Source organism: Drosophila biarmipes, chromosome 3R (assembly GCF_025231255.1).
Source record: "Drosophila biarmipes strain raj3 chromosome 3R, RU_DBia_V1.1, whole genome shotgun sequence".
NCBI lineage: Eukaryota > Metazoa > Arthropoda > Insecta > Diptera > Drosophilidae > Drosophila > Drosophila biarmipes.
In genome coordinates, this window is record NC_066616.1 from 13,208,689 (window position 1) to 13,226,252 (window position 17,564).

At 44.2% G+C, this 17,564-nt stretch overlaps 1 protein-coding gene and 1 long non-coding RNA gene across 2 annotated transcripts in view; one reads left to right on the top strand and one right to left on the bottom strand.

Annotated features, from left to right (window-relative positions):
* Positions 1-17,324, bottom strand: part of LOC108031525 (uncharacterized) — a 48,314-nt gene extending 30,990 nt beyond the window's left edge. Inside the window, exons 1-2 of the mRNA XM_017105049.3 lie at positions 17,231-17,324; positions 2,539-2,930 (exon numbers count right to left, since the gene is read on the bottom strand). Coding sequence (XP_016960538.1) covers positions 2,539-2,669 — 131 coding nt within the window. The 5' untranslated portion in view covers positions 2,670-2,930; positions 17,231-17,324. The remainder of the gene's footprint in view (positions 1-2,538; positions 2,931-17,230) is intronic.
* Positions 13,504-15,478, top strand: LOC108031281 (uncharacterized). The gene is made up of 4 exons (XR_001768541.3): positions 13,504-13,572; positions 14,110-14,473; positions 15,039-15,172; positions 15,280-15,478. It is a non-coding gene; the product is annotated as an uncharacterized LOC108031281 (long non-coding RNA).
* Positions 17,325-17,564: the final 240 nt, after the last annotated feature.

The window sequence follows — 17,564 nt, forward strand, 5'->3', positions numbered from 1 at the left end:
GTAGCTTGAGTTACGGAAGTTCAACTGTAAGTATATTTTGACCCCACTAGGTGACCCCTATTCAGGAGATAGGATAAGCCAAAATTTCCGTGAACTGCCTAATTTGGGAAAATATTTTCGCCGTGCAGCTGGAGAGGCTTGGGGTTGCCGGCGGCGCTTTCGGGAGTGCTGAGTGGCGGGCACAAAGGCACCCATACGGGGCGAATAATGCCGCAGCACCCACTAAAGGCAAGCTGTTACAGGTCGCAGCAGGGAGCTCCGAAAACGCAACAAAGCCGTCCACGAGAGGGGCTGCCCCGGGGGTGAGCGACCCGGCACAGCCCACTCGCATAACTCAAAGCGGATCTACATAATTGACGTGAAATACTCGTAACCGTAAATCGTACATTACCCAGCGGCGGGGCAAAGGGCAGGGGAAGCCCACTGAAGGAGTGAAAAAAGGTTAACATGCTGCCGGAATTGCCGGGAAAAGTGCTTTAAGATGGGGCCTGCATAAAAGTTTACACCCCTGATAATGAAGAGGTGTTATTTAATGAGCCGGGCGGCAGAGGGTGGGGATCATAAGCAATAAGAAGGAGAATCACTCGACTGCGTTGCACCTCTAATGAATCAATTACTCTCCGCAGATTATCCCCATTCCTATATGCATGCCTCGCAGGAAAACTAATAAAGTTCCTTCAGATCTCCCTGCCATATTACCCAACCATATTAACATCAGCGACGACGACGGCATTCCTGTCTCATTTGGGCCTCGTTTTGTGTGTAAAAGGCCAACTAAGCCGAAAGGCTTTGCCAAATTACGCATACGCAGTGTGTGCGCCCTGTAATCCCTGGGATGTGTGTGTTTGAGGGCGCCGTGTAATTGCATTTGCTGCTGTGTTTACATGTGCGTGCATAATTAGAGCAAATGTTGTACGTATAATCAAATCATCGGAAGGCGGCCCTTTTCGGCCCAAAGGACACCCGGCCACGCCCCGTTTAAAATGGGCTAAGAAGGGTTGGCAGTGGGCTCGCGAACTTCAGGACAAGTGGGTGAACTTCAGGCGAGAGGGAAGCGGGCTCGTGCCTAATTGAGTTTGCCGCTCGGCATTCTTCAGCCCGCCCTGCTCCTTGAGCATGCGAATGCCGGGAAATAAAAAGCATTTTCATTACAGCGCGATGCAGTGAGGCGAAAAGGGAATGACGAAAATTCCTTCCTCCTCCCTTGCAGCACAAGCAATAAAGCGGAGCAGGCGAAATTGCGGATAAACATAGCTGCGAATCTCTAACGAGCTGCTTTTCCGAGCAGCTTTCCCACCAAACAAATGAGCAATGGCGGCGGGACGTGCATGGGAATCGAGATTGGTGCGCCACGCCCCCTCGGCATGGAGCTGCCCCGAACGCCCAAAAAATACACTTAACCACTGAGGCTCCGGGAGGAGCTATTTATCAGCAACTTCGAGGGTGCTCCGCTGCATCCGGACCTGCAAGTGCGATGCCCGAAACCCAACTGAACCCGGCTGAAATGCACCTAAAAGCTGCTTTCCTTTCGCTTCCACAGGCTGCTTGGAGTGCTCACACTCTCGAGTTAAAGAGATTCCAAGGAATTCCCAAATTGGGTGTCTGAAAGCCTGAAGATTTTGGGGGAATTTAAATTTCAATGGGGTGTTTGCTACATTCTGCCACTGCCAAACTGGCTGAGAACTAAGTGTTATTTCAAGCAAAAAGGTGGGATTAAAATGTGTTAAATGTACAATTTAATATGCAAAAATAATCTGTTGAAATATATATTTACTGCTTGTATTTATTTATTGTGATGTGCTGGTAGCAAATCTTCTTAGCTTATTTGTGTGTTCTTGATTCAAAGGAAAATCTTCTTTATTTCGCTTCGTGAATGGGTGTAGAAAGAAAACTAAGTAATCCTTTGTTGAGAGAGCTGTTTAGGTCTTCACATGTGTATTTATTGATAGATATTCGAACGAAAAACATTTGTGATAATATTCTCTATATTTTGGAAATTAAGGAATTAAATACTATAACATTATGAGTAAAGATTTAAATCAAAAATCAAGTGATACGTACACTATGCTTCCAATTTTTCAAATTGAATTTAAAAGAATATTAATAAAATAATCATTCTCCAAGAATTACTAATTATTAAAATTATTAAATAATACGAAGCAAATCAAAGTTTATCATAATTTGTTGATTAAAAACTTGCAGATAAAAGTAAAAATCATAAACTGTAAGTAAACCATGAAAAGTTAAAGTTAAAAGTAGTTAAAAAATGCATTTCAGGGGAACCAAATGAAATAATCGCTAGAATTGGATTTAGTTTCGGACCGAGCTCATTGATTGGCAACTAAATCGCTTTTGATTGCGGCCCAATCCGCTTCCAATCCGCCGTTCAAACAGATTGTTAACTCTGTTTGCCTTCGGCTGGCTGACAATTCATTGCGTGGGAAATCCGCAAATCCGGGTGGCTACTCCCCCGAAAGAGCCGCCCAAGGCCCCGACCACCCCCCGCGGTGGCTAAGTAATGGCAAACATTCGACTTACTGTCGCTCCTTGCGCTGCTGCCGCTTCTTCTTGAACACTTTCCTGACGCGCAGCAGGAGGAAGGCGGCCCGGTCGACGGAGAGGGTGGTGCCGCTCTTCTTGGCAGGACCCGCTGCAGAGTCCTGCTCCATTGTGGCTGCTGCTCGCGACTCCTGCTGGGGCTGCTGCTGTGGCGCGAGCTGGGTGTCCTTTCTTCTTTGCCGGTGCTGTTGCCCCGCTTATTTTGCCTGTAAGCCGCAAGTGCCGCTTATGAAAAGTTGCGCCATGGCTGGCATTTGTATGCTTCTGGCGTAGTCCTTTGGCTGCTGGATTTCTCACTTCGGCTCTGGCTTTTGCCTTCGTCCTTCCTTACACTTACACCAGAACTTGCACTATCCCCATCCTGCGGGGCTCTGGATGGGGGCGAACATAACGAACATGGTTATATCCACGAGCGTGCTCACACACGCCTCGATTTACATATCCTGGCAGGACCTGCACGTGTTCCCAGCTGCCTCGTTGCTTGTGTCTGGCAATTGCGTGCCAAGAAGCAAATAACATTTTGCTTACTTGTCGCAGGACCTCTTAGGGCCCCGGAAAACCTGCTGAACCCCCCATTCCCACTTTTCACACACGCTACGTAAGCATTCATATGGATGATATTGTTTTATTTATGATCTGCTGTTATGGGTGCTTAGGTAAGTTGCGAATTTCTTGGCGTTTTACGCATTTCCATAAACGAATTTCCCCAGCTCCCAGGCCCCTAAACCCCCAAGGACATTTGTCTTGACACGTTCTTTCCCTTATTATTGTCGAATAAAAATTTAAATTCATGTGGCTGGCAAAATGGCGACCTCAAACGAACCAAAGGAAAGTGCGCATAAACAAGGAGCTTTACTTTCGGTCACTCTCTGAGTTCTCTTCGGACTTGGATGTTCCCCGACTGTCACTTTCAGCTCCATCAGCACTCCCATTGTTAGCTTCATTATCATAATCGTACCTTTTTCCAGATCAATTACGGATTAACTGTCAAGTTTATTGGTGTGCAAACGGGGGCAGGGTAATCCCCGGAATCCCTGAGAATGTTCGCAGCATAAAGTTGAATGTCTCAGCTGAGCACCACCCCCTTTTCCACCTGCTGTCGGCGGTGACTCCTAAGTGAGCTTGAGTGGATTTTGAAAACATTTTCAGCACTCTCAGGACGCAGGACGCAGGACACAGGACTCGAACTCAAACTCAAGCTCACATGCAGGCAGGCGGGCTGCTCTGTGTGCGACAGTCGCCTTGACAAAGGATAAGAAATTGCTGCGCAGCCAAAACCCGGAGCCGAGCTGAGGGACATGCCACAAAAGGCGACTTATCGGCTAACTTAATATTGACTTATTTGCTCGCCGGCAATCGAAAACTATTTACGAGGTGGCAGTCCTGAGACATCGGTGATTGCTACCTGCCAACCCTGGGCAAATCCGGAGGATAAATGATTATGATGTCGTATCTGGGTCAACTGCTTGGCTCTGAAATCTGAAATAACTGACCAGGCAGCTCCGCTCCTGATGAGGGTAATGGTTTTGGGGCGATGGGGCATCGAAGCAATTATATCTTGATTTGATAATCACAGCCGGAAGCTGTCAGCTCCAGATGGATGTCAGAGTCACGCGCCGAGTAAGACAAAAAGTTGAGCTGGGAAAATTCCGGAGATAGATGTTAGTGAGGGATGTGTGTCTGTCATCCAGAATTTAATTGCCATATCTTCAGATTGATTACCTATTTTACGTATCTATGTTTAATAAGTCTAATGATCTATTTTCGTGGGCCTAAAATATTAATAGAATCTGCGAGCTAATAATGTTTTGTTTGTCCTTAAACTTAGGTGAATTTTATAATTTCATGAGACTTCATAGGGAGAGAGAAGGAATACGAAGTGGTATTAACTTGAGCAACTTTAAGGTTGAACTTTAAAAACTAACATGTAAATTATTTTATTGTTAAATCACCTGCCTTATTCTATATTCAGAACAACTAATCATTTAATCTGTAAAATCGAGAGAATTCCGAGTAAAAACTGGAAAAAGGAAAGTATTTAAAGTGTAACCTTATATGGAAAACTTAAAGGTTGAAAGTTGAAAAACTTTTTAAAGAAGCTGAAACTGTCCAAGTTACAGACTGTTTTTTTTATTATAACTGAAACCACTAACAGAACCAGGAGACCGCAAAACTTGAGACCACCACCAGCAGATGACACGAGTATTAATTTCCGAAATGCTCCCCCACGCCTCCCGCATACTATCCGGAATGCAAGAGACATTGGCCACTTTGGCCAGGAGCTCGGAGCTCCACTCCACTCTTGGAATCGAGTTAATTGAATGTCACGGCAAGCTCCGCCGCTGATTGGAAGCCGGGAGGGATTCTGTGCTGGCCAAAACCCGTGTCTGTGCCTCGGCTGCAAGTCATTTCCGGCACGCCTTTGGCTTAGATTGCGCAATTTGACTTTAAAGTCAATCATTTCGCGCTCCGAGTCCTGCCGGGGGTGGGGGCGGGGCAAAGGACGATAAACGACACATCCCGGGCAGGACAGGTGGAGCCGGGCGACCACATCGGTGGCACGTCACTTGCAACGCTTCCGCTGTTGATTTATTCGCCATTACCGGAACGCCCGAACGTGACTGGTTGCGGTCCGGGACACCGGGACATCAGGACACACGGCGTCTCAGCATCGCGGCAAGGATGCCATAATTAAATAACAATTTGCCAGCGAACACCAAAGGGGCGCAGGGCAGGACAACACCCCGCCGAACGGCAGCATGTGCTACAACACCCAAAGGACTCTCGCACATGTGCGTCGGTGGTGGGCAGGATGGGGTGGCGACGGAGGAGCTCCACAGGAGCATTAGGATCCCTGCCTTGCCATCAAGTGCCTCGCATAAAGCGAAAGCAAATGCGAATGCGAGTGCGAACGCGACCAACTCCCTTTATGGGCCAACATTTGGAGAACCTCTCGCCTTTGCACTTTCCTCTGCATAATTTCTTTTTTCGGGAAAAACAAAGCTCTAAGCTGGGAAACAAACATAACAGTTGAGACCAAGTTAATAGTGTTTTAGGGAAAACCATTTATCATTGCTGGTTCGAAATTGTTTAAAACTTTAATTAGATTAAGCGTTTTGCCTTTATAGACTCGTAAATACCAGAAGCTTCATCATTTCCTTTCCCTATAAAATCTCAAAATTGATGGAAAATATTTTGAGTATCTACCTGTCTAACTAAAAGTCTTTAATCTTGGTAATTCTCTCTTACTAGCATTCTTGTTTATAATAATAAATATTAAAAATATATTTTTAGAACTCCGGAGAATTAGCTTTAATGTCTTAAGTTTGTATTTTTTAAATGTTTTATGAAACAAAATTAAATTAAAAAAAAAATATTTTGAGTAGGAAAATTATTGAGAAGATATTTAAAGTAAAAATTTTTAAGCCGAAGGCTATTCTTTTAAATTGTGCATATAACCTTTTTTTTACGCTTATTAAATTGAAGTGAAACATGATAGGTTGCCTAACTTTTTGAATCTCTGGCAGACATTTTCTTCGCCACTTTCCCTACTATTTTGCCCCCGCCTGTATCTGCCAAATTTGTTTCCCATTTAGCGTCCAGCTGGTCCAGACATCTCCAGAGAGCGTAAGCGAGTGCAAATTTATGCAGAAAGTAATTAAAAGAACCGTTGTCCGGCTACATTTCCTGGCCGAGTTGTCTGCCCCTGACGCGGGGGGAGGGGGGAAAGGGGAAGTGGGCGGTTCGGGGCGGTTGAGGGGCGTGGCCTCCATTGTGCAGGAGCTTTGAGAGGTTTTTAACGATTTGTTTGCGCTCATAAAAGTGAAATTTAATGAAGTTGCAGCATAAAAGGCGCATAAACACGAGCCAAGTGGCTCGCTGACCTTTGTCCTTTGGCCTCCTTTCCGTCTCTGTCTGACGTGCGGGGCTGCCTGCTTTGCTCCCGCCTAAGTGGTTCCGTTGAGTGTTTGTCACTGTCTTAATTACTTGGCTTTGCGTCTCATTGTCCACTGGCCACGAAGGCAAATACCAAAAGGCACCTCCAGCTAACGAGCTGCTCAGCTTCTGCCCTTAGATCCTGCCTGCCACACCTATAAACACCACCCACGGACCTCTGGCTTCCTCCAACCGCCCTCCAATCACCCACCTTTCGACTCCCCCTCAAGATTTCCCAGTGGGGCAGCGAGAAGTACAATCAATTTCATTTCAGCGCTACACAAGCCCAACACACAGGGGGACCACAGGAACTCAGAAACTCAGGATCGTAGGAGGCCCAATTTAAAGGACTAATTGTCAACATGCCGCATTTTGTCTCAGAGTGTGTGGGCCAGGATTTCGGGACTGGAATTGGATAGGCGTTGGGCTAATTTCCTCCTAATTTGTCTGAATCAACCAAAGTGGGATTTGGTATGAGCTGCCTTAAGACGATGATGGGGAATTTTGAATTTCGAATGTTGGCACTTCACTTTTAATGCCTAAGCCTCGTACTTTTTTGGTTAATTAACAAATCTGATTTTGCTCTACATTAACATTTCCCATTTTTTAATTAAATGTTATTTGCTATTCGATTAAAGAAGATTCGGAAATGATTAGTAATTGTATTTTCTCGATACATTTAGCCAAGAATATATTTAAAGGTATGAAATACATTTATTTATAAGTCTTTATGATTTTCGTTTCCTTTATGAGGGTGAAAAATATCGTTCAAAGCTTTGTTTATTTTTATAGAAATCCCCTCTCAAAACTGTTTATAAAAGAGTGGTCGTATGCATTTATAGCTGAAAGCTCTTATAATAAATAATAACGTATTTCTAAAAGTATGTGGCATTATTGAAATGCCTTAATGTTTTTGTTGCTTAAATGGTTGCCTGGACTTTTACCACTTTGTTTTAACTATATATAAAAGACTGGTCCATAAATAATCTATATTTATAGCTGAAAGCACTAATAATAAATTACGCAGTATTATTGAAAGTACTCCGCATTATTTATTTGTTTTAGCTTGGTTTTGCTGAAAAGAAAGGGAGCCTAAATCAAATCTAAACACAATGTATTATATTGGTTTTTAATTAAAAACTCATTGATTCATCAACAAATTTGTGGCTAATTTGCCTGGAAACCTAGCTCCCAGCCACCTATAGTGTTATCCTTGCAGGCAGCACCGAAATTTGAGTGGCTTCATCAAGAGGACTTCGTCTGGCCTCCTGGGCCACACTGCTTATCTAAGAAAAACACTCTCGATACACCTAGCCTAGAATGACAGTTGAAGTCTATTGTTTTTGCCAGACTGCCCATGGGCCTATGGACGTATGGTGGGTGGCTATATTTTCAGATACCGACATACGTCTTTGCCCGCCATCCCACTTGACCTGCCGAAGAATAACAGTCTGGCATTGTCTGGCTGAGCACAATGTATGACCTTATCTGCCTCCACGGCCCGCAACATTAGCACTTGAGTACAATTTTCCAGCGCAAATAGCCGGGCCAACAAAAGCCGTCAAGACAAAGCATGCCAGGACGAGCGATGAGCGTTAATAATGCGACAAGTTAACAAGGCGACGGCCTAAGAGGATTGGGATTTCTGGCTGGAGCATGGCAGATGGAGGTGGAAATTCGGTAGGGAAGCGGCGAAGTGAGGTGTTTTGCCTGCCCTGGGGGTTCCTGCTTTCCCAAAATTTACATTCAGGCATTCGCTACTTGGCAGCTCGGAAAACTATATAAAACCAGCGCGATGGGCGAGTCAGACACATATTAGACAGCGACAACGGGGCGTATGAGTGTCGTCCGCACGTTAGTTTCGCTCTGGCGTCCAGCCATGAAAATGCCAGCCTTCGAGTGTATTTATACCAGCGCCGGGGGTTCGGGCACTTGTGTGCTCTGTCTTTCGTCTGACTTGCCCGACATTTATGGTTCAAGTTGCCAAGTTTTGTTTTCTTTTTAGCTGAAATTGTATGCCGCCGTTCGCCATTGACTGGCGCAAAAGCGCCCAGCAAGCACACACACATCGAAGGTAGTTTTGTTTCTGAAAGCACCAAACACATAGCTTTCGGGTCCAGGACATTTAGCCCTCTGGCTGGCGCACTAGGGCAATGGAGGGCTGGGACCGAGGGGAAGGTTGCACAGATTTCATGCCTGGCTGCATGCAGCTGGCAAAAAACAAACAAGCCAACAAAGAAGCCAACCAACGCTGGCAAACAACAACTAGCTCTGTGGACAGTGAAGTTTCGCTAAATGAAATAGTTTGCAAGGCAATTAACTGTCACTTAATCTTACATTTTCCATGAATTTTTGAAGAAAACATATTCTGGTACTTAATGTTAGAATCGTGTTTAATAAATGAATGAATGAGGGTATAGGGAGTATACAAAAAAGTCAGCTAAAGCTCCTACTATAGAAAAAGGTGATGCCAAACTAGAGAAAAAAAGACCATCACCTTAACAATATTTTATGTATTTATATATCAAATAATTTTGAATGTGGGTTCAAGTTCAAGGAAAGTTATAGGGCTTTGAACAAATAAGTTTTAATTTTTGTTTACATTTTAAAGCATTTTAAATTTCTTTTAAATGTTTTAAAATCCTAAAAAAAAAGTTAACCATTTTTCCTTTGCTGTCTTAGCATTCTTGAAAACTTATTTTCCATTCAAGATAGGCAAGAAAAGTAAATATGACCATTGAATTTGAACTTTAACAATAAAAAAGGAAAACTGCTCTGAAAAGTTAAATAAGCCATGCAAAGCCAACTATGAGCATTAATCCCTGAGCTCAGACATAAGTGCCCTAGTGAACGCATTTGCTCTTCTGAAATTCGATTAACATATTTCTTTCAACTTTCAAGTGGAATTTGGAATCCGAGTTCGAACCTTTAAGCCGGCTGGCAGCTCGTGAAAAATTCTCCTAGACCAACTTTTACTGTCTATTCAATATGGATGAGCGAATGGGGACGCTGACGGAGAAGGCCAGGACTACGGCTCACATATGCGCAGCCGGGGATGATGATGCTGAAGCGCGGTGACAACCAGGCCACCAGACCCATGAACAAGCCCTCCACCCCTGTGGGTATAGAGTGGGGGGATGGTTGGGGGCCTTGAAAAATTACAAGCTTTTAAATTGAAATTTCCGACTGCGAGCAGGAGTGCGGAATGGCCTAGGCAGCAAGGAGCAGGAACGCGGAGACAACAGGACTACATGGCAGGACTCGAACGCGGACACGCTCGGTTGTTTATTATTTGTGGCTTTATTATTCCGGCCACTGGCCCTGGGCAGTATTTTGCTTGCTCCCCCATTTTTTCCCATCCCTTCTCCGGGCTGCCAACAATTTGCCGCGGCTAATCAGCAAATGAATTGCCGTGACACATTGCGTATTCGCCACGTTGCCATCTTGTTTTTTAGCCAGTGCCTTTCCCAGTTGCAAAATTATAGAGTGGCTCTTCGGTAATGTGTGGCTTTGGGGCAGAGCAAATATAATTAGCCAGTCCTTGGCCAAGAGGCAACTGCCAGTGAACTGACAATTTGACCTCAAATGGGGGGAAAAAGAAGCGAGGGGGAAGCGCCATCCAGAAAGTGGCCAATTATTCTCTGGCCGGGTCAGAAGCGATTGAACGATTGATGAACGCCGGCCAATTTGGGGTTAAGCACACAGAATGCCTAATCCCAGACTGGGTTACTTAGCTCGAAGAGACCCTCTGTGAAAAGTGTTAATTGGCCGACTAATTGAAACAGCCGCAGAGGCAATTTGGAAATGGAATTTGAGATAAACACAATTAATGTTTCACTTTCTAGCCCCCGCCTAATAATGAAAAGGCAAGGCAAACACAAACACGAAATTTCCATTTTGCCCTGCGTTAGCATAATTGTGGAATTAGAAAGGAAAAGCCAGGCGGCCTGTGCTTGCACGTCTGCCCCCTTAAAGTAGTGCATTTTCATTTACATTTCCCAGACTGATCGAAAAACCGATTGGTTTGGCAACCGAAAACTCAATTGCAGACCCTTCACTCGAGCGGGCCCGAAAATAATTGCATTTTGTAATTAAATTTATCTAAGAACTGGCAGGAGCACACACGCCCCGAATCGAAAGCAGCCGAGCGGGCATTTATGCTAAATGCGGAATAACAATATGGCCAGGCTAACTGGGCAGCAGCTCGTAAGTTCTTGAAAATTCCTGGAAGTGGGAGCGGTATAAAAACAGCCACGCGCACGGATACACGGCGTATGCGTGATGATTGGCATTGTCGGTGGGTCAAAGCTTTACAACACGGCTGATGGACGGGATAGGCAGCCCAGGCGGGTGATTGGGGAAATCCCCTCAAAGGCAAATGTCCCACAAACACGTGAGACAGATAAACCGGATTGTCCGGGGGGAAGCGGCAGGAAAACAAGACGCACGACAGCAAAAAATAAAACAGATTCGCGCTTCAGTAAACAAATCCCAAGCCAGCATCGGCTCGGGCCACATTAAAGCCGTAAGTACCAGGAAAAAATGACAGACGTAGAGATTTTTTGGGGGGGATTCCGGGGATACCCCATCGACAAACAGTTTGGCGTTGAAGTTGGCAAAATATTGACAGGGCCATGTGCGAAGTCTGCGAAGCGAGGAGGGAAGGGAGTGAGGGGCGCCGAGCCTAAACGACCTACAAATGTAATTTCCCTGCGAGCCAATCCACCGCCGCTTACATAACCAAATCGATGGCGGTACCAGACGGGCACTGCAAGAAAAAAGGAGTCCTAACTGCCTTACTAAAATATATGGTCGAAACATCTTTGGCTAATCCTGAAAAGTTCAAATCTTAAAAAAATATGTAAAATTCCTAGAACCCCTCTTCCATTATTATTATTTAAATGATTTCTTCATGTAACTTGCGAACTGCTCAAGAATTTTATTAACGAAATATATTCTTAAAAATGTTACAAAATAAATGAAGGAGCTTTTTTCTTATGGGGAAAAACATTTTGAACTGTTTCAAATACTCTTGATCACAAATTTTAAAAATACATAAAAAGTGCTTATCAGACATTAATTTAAATGTAATTTTATATGAATGTGATAAAATATATTTGTTATCAAATTTTAAACATTTATCAAACGATGTATGCCATCTCAACTGTATTTCTCCTGTTAATATCTAAAATACCTATCTTGATTTATTGGTTAAGATACTTCCAGGCATTTTCTTTGGAAAATATTCCGACACTTATATCCTTTTTACCCCCCATTTCGCTGACTGCGCAGCCAAAAACAATTTGTAAATCCAAATAGATACACAAATCAACCACAGAACAAAATAAAACCAAACATATTCGAGGAGGGAGATCAAAGGAAACTAGAGATGGCGAGATACATGGGAAGCGAAAGACAATTACGTTCAATTTGAGCCACAAGGACTCTGCCATTCGACTTCCCTCTTATTTGGAGAGAGCTGAAGGCAAGGAAAGCCGAGTGTAATTGTAATTTGGCTGCAGCCAGGCGGGATCAAAACAAATTGAATCGATGGCACGGAGGCGATTGAGTTACGCTAGTTTGGGTATATTTACACATGCCTGTGTGGGGGGCAGGACTCCACTGGACAAACTCTAAGCACCATCCATGTCAGCATTGCTTATTGTTTGCCCGCGCTTTGCCTTCAACTGCAAACATTTGCACACAAACATGGTAGTGTGTGCCCTTATGGACCGCCCGCCTCGGCATTATAGAGCTATTTTAGTCGGCACTCGCTCATAGTTACAGTCCAAGGTCACGGGACCCCGCACGCCCACTCACGCCCCCTCCCACACACACACACACACACACACACCTCCACCCGACTGTGAAATATTTTTAAAAAGAAAAAGCGTAGCACACTTTTCGGGGCGCCCATTTTTGACACTTCATTAGTTCGCGTGAATGAATGTTTCCGTTGTTGTACGTGTGTGAAAGCAGAGGAATAATAATAATAACGATGATGATGACTATGGAGATGGCGGGGGGAATGCGGATAAGGAGGTGGGGGGGCAAACTTTTTTACGACTGCCCTCCAACACCTTTTGGCCCTGGGAAATGGGAAATTTGCCTATAAAGCCGGGCTAACTTTCCAATTGTAACCAATAACGAAGAAACGAATCGATGGGCGAAACTTTGCGCTGCCAAAAACACAGAAGGAGAGCCATAAAAGCGCCACCGGCAGTTGGGTAATCGCCGGATTGGGCCAGGGAAAATCCGGAAAACATTCCGGGGGGCCGGCTGCCAGCACGACTTTCACATTCATGATTTACGATGCGTCTCCGCCGGGCAACCGAAGCCGGGCCATTCCCCAGCCAGGTGGCACAAATCAATGGCAGCTCCCTGCTCCCAGGGCCAGTCGCCTGCCATTGTCTTAGCCAGGCATCCCGGCGCAATCCAATGCACATCTCGGGCATTAATCAAGCATAAAAGTGGAGCAGACAGAGCCACCGAATTGGTAATAAGGCTGTGCGATAAGCCCCAAGGATATCATACTAATAGACTGGGGCTCCTTTGGCTTCTGCTTCACGGAGGCCGCAGTTTCAAGCCGGAAATTGCGAGATGAGAATTTGAAAATTGTTTCACTTAGCCCGGCATCTTTAATTAGCGGCGTTAATTAAAAGCAGAACGTGTAATTACAGCGGACCGCAACGAAACAAAGGCACAATAAAATGTCACTCTAATTGGCGTGCGCAGGTCGGTTGCATAAAGGCCAGAAATAAATAAAACAACTCAACTGGCCTATGAATATAAATTGGAAGTGAAATGGAGAGTCGCAAAAAGTGGAATGTAAATAGCCGTTTGTATCAATTAAAACGAAGGCCGCTCGTTCGGGATGCTAAGCAAAGAAAAGCATTGAAAGAGTAAAATAAACAAAAACTAAGTAGTGATATTTTTTAAGGCCATCATGGGTTGTACAAATATTTCCTTGTAATCCAGACAGTATAAATCTGGTCAAGCGGCCAAATAAAATTCTGTGATTACAAAATCTGTTAAAAGCGAACAAAAACTAAAATAATACTAATCGTTAGAGGTAAGGTGGGTAATACAAATATTTCTCTATAACACAAACAAAGTAACATTTTTTTAAACGGCCAAAATAAATGCAGGGAATTTTAAAACTAAAATAATATTTTAAAAGCTATGATGGGTTGTAAAATAGTTATTTGAAATCTAAGCAACATAAAATCTGTTTTAGTGGTCCAAAAAATTAATTGAAATTTCAAATTTACAAACTTGTATTTATATTTTATATCAACTATAATGGTTCTAAAAATATTTCACTGTAGGCAAGTCCAAATAATCTAAAGCAACACTATTTTTCAGAGCTAATGCAGACTATAAATATATTTCATTATAATCTAAGCAATAACAAATTTGTTTAATTGGCCCAAGCAATTTTAGTGATATAAGCCAAAATTATTTGTGGTCCCGAAATAAATTTGCTTAAAATCTCGTAGTTTATAGCTGTGCGAGATTAGTATAATTAGTTCAGTAAGCAGAACATTTCCCCTTTTAAATTTCCAAAATTATTCAACCATTTGTTTACGTACACTTATTTTTATAAACGTAAAGCATAGCTATGCCTCAGCTGCTGCAAGCCTTATTAATTGCATTGCAATGAACGTTGGCATTTTCGCACATATGGCGGACCAAAAAAGGCCAAGAAATGTCAGCCAGGCAGGAGCCCACACCCGTATCCAGTATATATGGTCGGAATTCTCGGAACGCATCGCCGGCGACGTCATTGTCATGAAATGCACAAATTCATTGAGAGCACTTCCCATACATACGAGTATACCCTGTGTGGAATATGCAACGTCCTTGCCGGCCTTTGATGTAATTTTAGTGCTCCTTGTTTATGTTTTTAGTGGCAATTCCAATTACTCCCAGTTGCCAAGGAGCCGGCCCCAGAAATAGCAATTTATTTATATTGTAGGTGAGTACTTGTACAACTTGGTATTTGTGTGTTTCTGGAGGGCTGCCCGGCTGTTTCGCTGGCGAAATGAGCACTTAATCATCTCTCGCGGATTTAATTAAATGCAGCAGTACAACAATCCGGCGAGCAGGCAGCGATATTAATCATACGTCATGTTGTCAGCTTTATGAAAAGCCTGCATAAATCTCTGCCAAGCCGCAGAATGCAGCCTGGTGTAAAAAGAAAAAGTGCATGTGTGGGCGCTGCCCGGTGGCAAATTGTTTCAAATGCGCGCAATTTAGGCGAAATTGAGAAACCAGAGCGGAAAAATAAACGCTTGGGCTGCCTTTCCTTTTGACAAATTTCGAAAATAAAAGCCCCGGCAGCATTTGGCGGTTGTGTGTGCCATAATAAACTGGCAATGCCGAAAAAAGCACACAAAAATCAGCCAAAAAGGGAAGGAAAGGGCCGAAAAGGAAAGTAAACAGCAGCGGGACAAATGGCTCGTTTGGCTAACCTTTTCTGTTCGGCTGCCTCTGCATTGCTTTTGTTTATAGAAAAGTTTAAATTGTGTCAATTTTTTTAGCGACCTTCCAGTGCCGCGCAATGCACAAAGTTTTGCGAACAAATGAAATGTGGGCAAAAACAATCTCCGAAATCAAGACAAGGACGCAGGCGACTTAGGACCAGCGAAAAAAGAGTGGGAACAAAGCCAACAAAGTGAGTTTTACGATGGCAGGGAAAAAGAAGGACCCAAGGGATCCAAACAGCGGGAAGTTTCGAGTACTCCAGTGAAATTCAACTATTCACGTATTTATTTCCCAGAGAGAGGGCCACAATATTGCACACTAATCGAGGAGATTTCGGATGTTCACCTGGTGGGTCAGGCTGCCTGGATAAAAAGCGTTCTATCATCATAGTTCCACTGCTCTTAACAGTTCACTGCGGTCCACTGAAGCGAAAGCATTTCTTTTTCGTTCAAAAATTGATGGCATGGGGGGATTTATGGTACAATTTCAGCACACACATAAATGGGGAATGTAAATATATTGCAAAAATTCAATCAGGGCGTTTCATTTGATGCAAGTTAAATAAGTGCTGAAATAGCAAGGTCTCCAGATAAGTTAATTACTTTGTATGTAAAATGCCACTGCGGGAAAATCTGATAAATCAAAGGTGAAGTCCCTAAATAGGAAAATTCAATTAGGAGAAAATTTAAATATCGGGGACCTATTAAGTTCTTAAATGTTATTAATACTATACTTTGTTAAATGGTATACCAGATCCTTAATAGCGTTTTCTGAGTAGACATCATTTAATACAATCAAAAATCCATTAATAACTGACCCAAAATGGCTGCTCATTACAAGCCATTAAAAGAAAAACACTCGACGAACAATGGGAACATTAATAAATGCATTTTCATTACTCGAAACCCAGATCGATCGATAGTATTAACCCTTAAATACATTTAGCTCCCCTAATAGCCAGGTGCTTCACCCGCTGCCCTCCTTAAAAAACACCTAATTTATTGATTTATGTATTCAGTCCATTTGGGAAATTAGGTTTCAATCATTTCCAATTGACTTCTTTGTCGCCACCGAGAAACTTTTCTGGCAACTTTTAGCAGGAAAATAGTTTTCCCAATGGCGGGGGAAAAGTCTGAGGAATGGAATGCAAATGCTTAGTAGCCGAGCATCCGAGTGGCCGGACAAATCCACTGCCAAACTAATTTGTGGAGCCAACTATGTGGCGGCTTTCTCTGGAAATGGAACATGTGCGGGTGAAAGCCAAAGCCAAAGCCAAGATAATACAATAGAACCTAGGAAAACTTGGGTTTAGCTGGGCTGCCAGCAGAAAACTTTGGCTGGCCCAGAAATTAAAGTCAATTACTCGGGGAGGCGACTGAAAAGAAACCGAACTTCTGGACCATTTACGAGCTCCCGTGGGAGGTGCATATGTGTGTGCTGCTAGCCAGCTTGGCAGTATAAATGACGATAAATTAATTATCGGCCGATCAAGTCGTTGTCGCCATTAATTATGGCCCAGGATGCGCGGGCCCAACGGCCTTTTAATAGTTTTTCGCACGCCCTTTGGGACGCAGGACCTTCGGCAATTAGGAGATCTCGAGGTGGGGGCGTGAGGAGGTCGAGATGAAATATGGCGTGAATGGGTCGAGGTTTTATGGCAATGTTTGCTGCCTGAACGGCAGCATCGTCTGGGCCATGAATTTAATGCGCTGCAACAGTTAATGATTTTATTGGCACTCCGCCGGCGACTTGGCAACATCTTGGGGGAATGGGCCGGGGAATGGGCCGGGGAATGGGCCGGGGAGTGGAGACCGTAAACAGTCGGGGCTGGAATTTATGACTTGGCCTCATGAATATAATCAATGTCAAGAGCGGGGCCCGCCAACGCAGACGCCAAGTGCCGTCTGGGGGATCGTGCTCTGCCGTATATTTCTTTTATTTCTGCCCATGCCAGTCCCCCCGCAGAAATCTGAGTGGCCCGACCAGACGAATCCGGACTCGGCCGTGGAAGAAGTGGGGCAAATCGCTGGCCCGCCTGGCTTAAATGGCATTTCAATTCGGCACTTCCGTTTCCGCCACAGTCGCCATCTTCCACGCTGCTCGCACAATTCTTTGTCCGTACTTCCTTGGGTCCAACCAGAGCACGCTCACTGGGATTCACTTTTGCAGGCCCTGCTAGGCTTGATTCGCAGCCTTTATTCCATCACAACTCCGCACACTGCCAGTCCTTTGCGCAACAACACTTTACATTTCATTCAACTGCTGTTTTTGGGTTTGAAAAACTGTTTCAACACTTTCGCAGCGTTCTCCAAGTGCGCGCGCTCGACCAATGCGTTTGAAAGTCCCAATGTAACTGAAGCGGAGGCCCTCGGCGTGAGCCAAACAGGGCAAACATGCTACGCAGTTCGAAGCTCGCCGGAAGGACTTTAAAGGACGAGCGCTAAAGCTTTTCCTTTCAAATTGAAAAGTAACCGACAAGGGCGCTGCAAGGCAAAAGGTGGTTGCTGTGAAACGGCGCTGGCCAAAGTCTGGCAACGCTAATGGTTGGAGTACTAGATTGAAGTCTAGTAAGCGAAGACTTA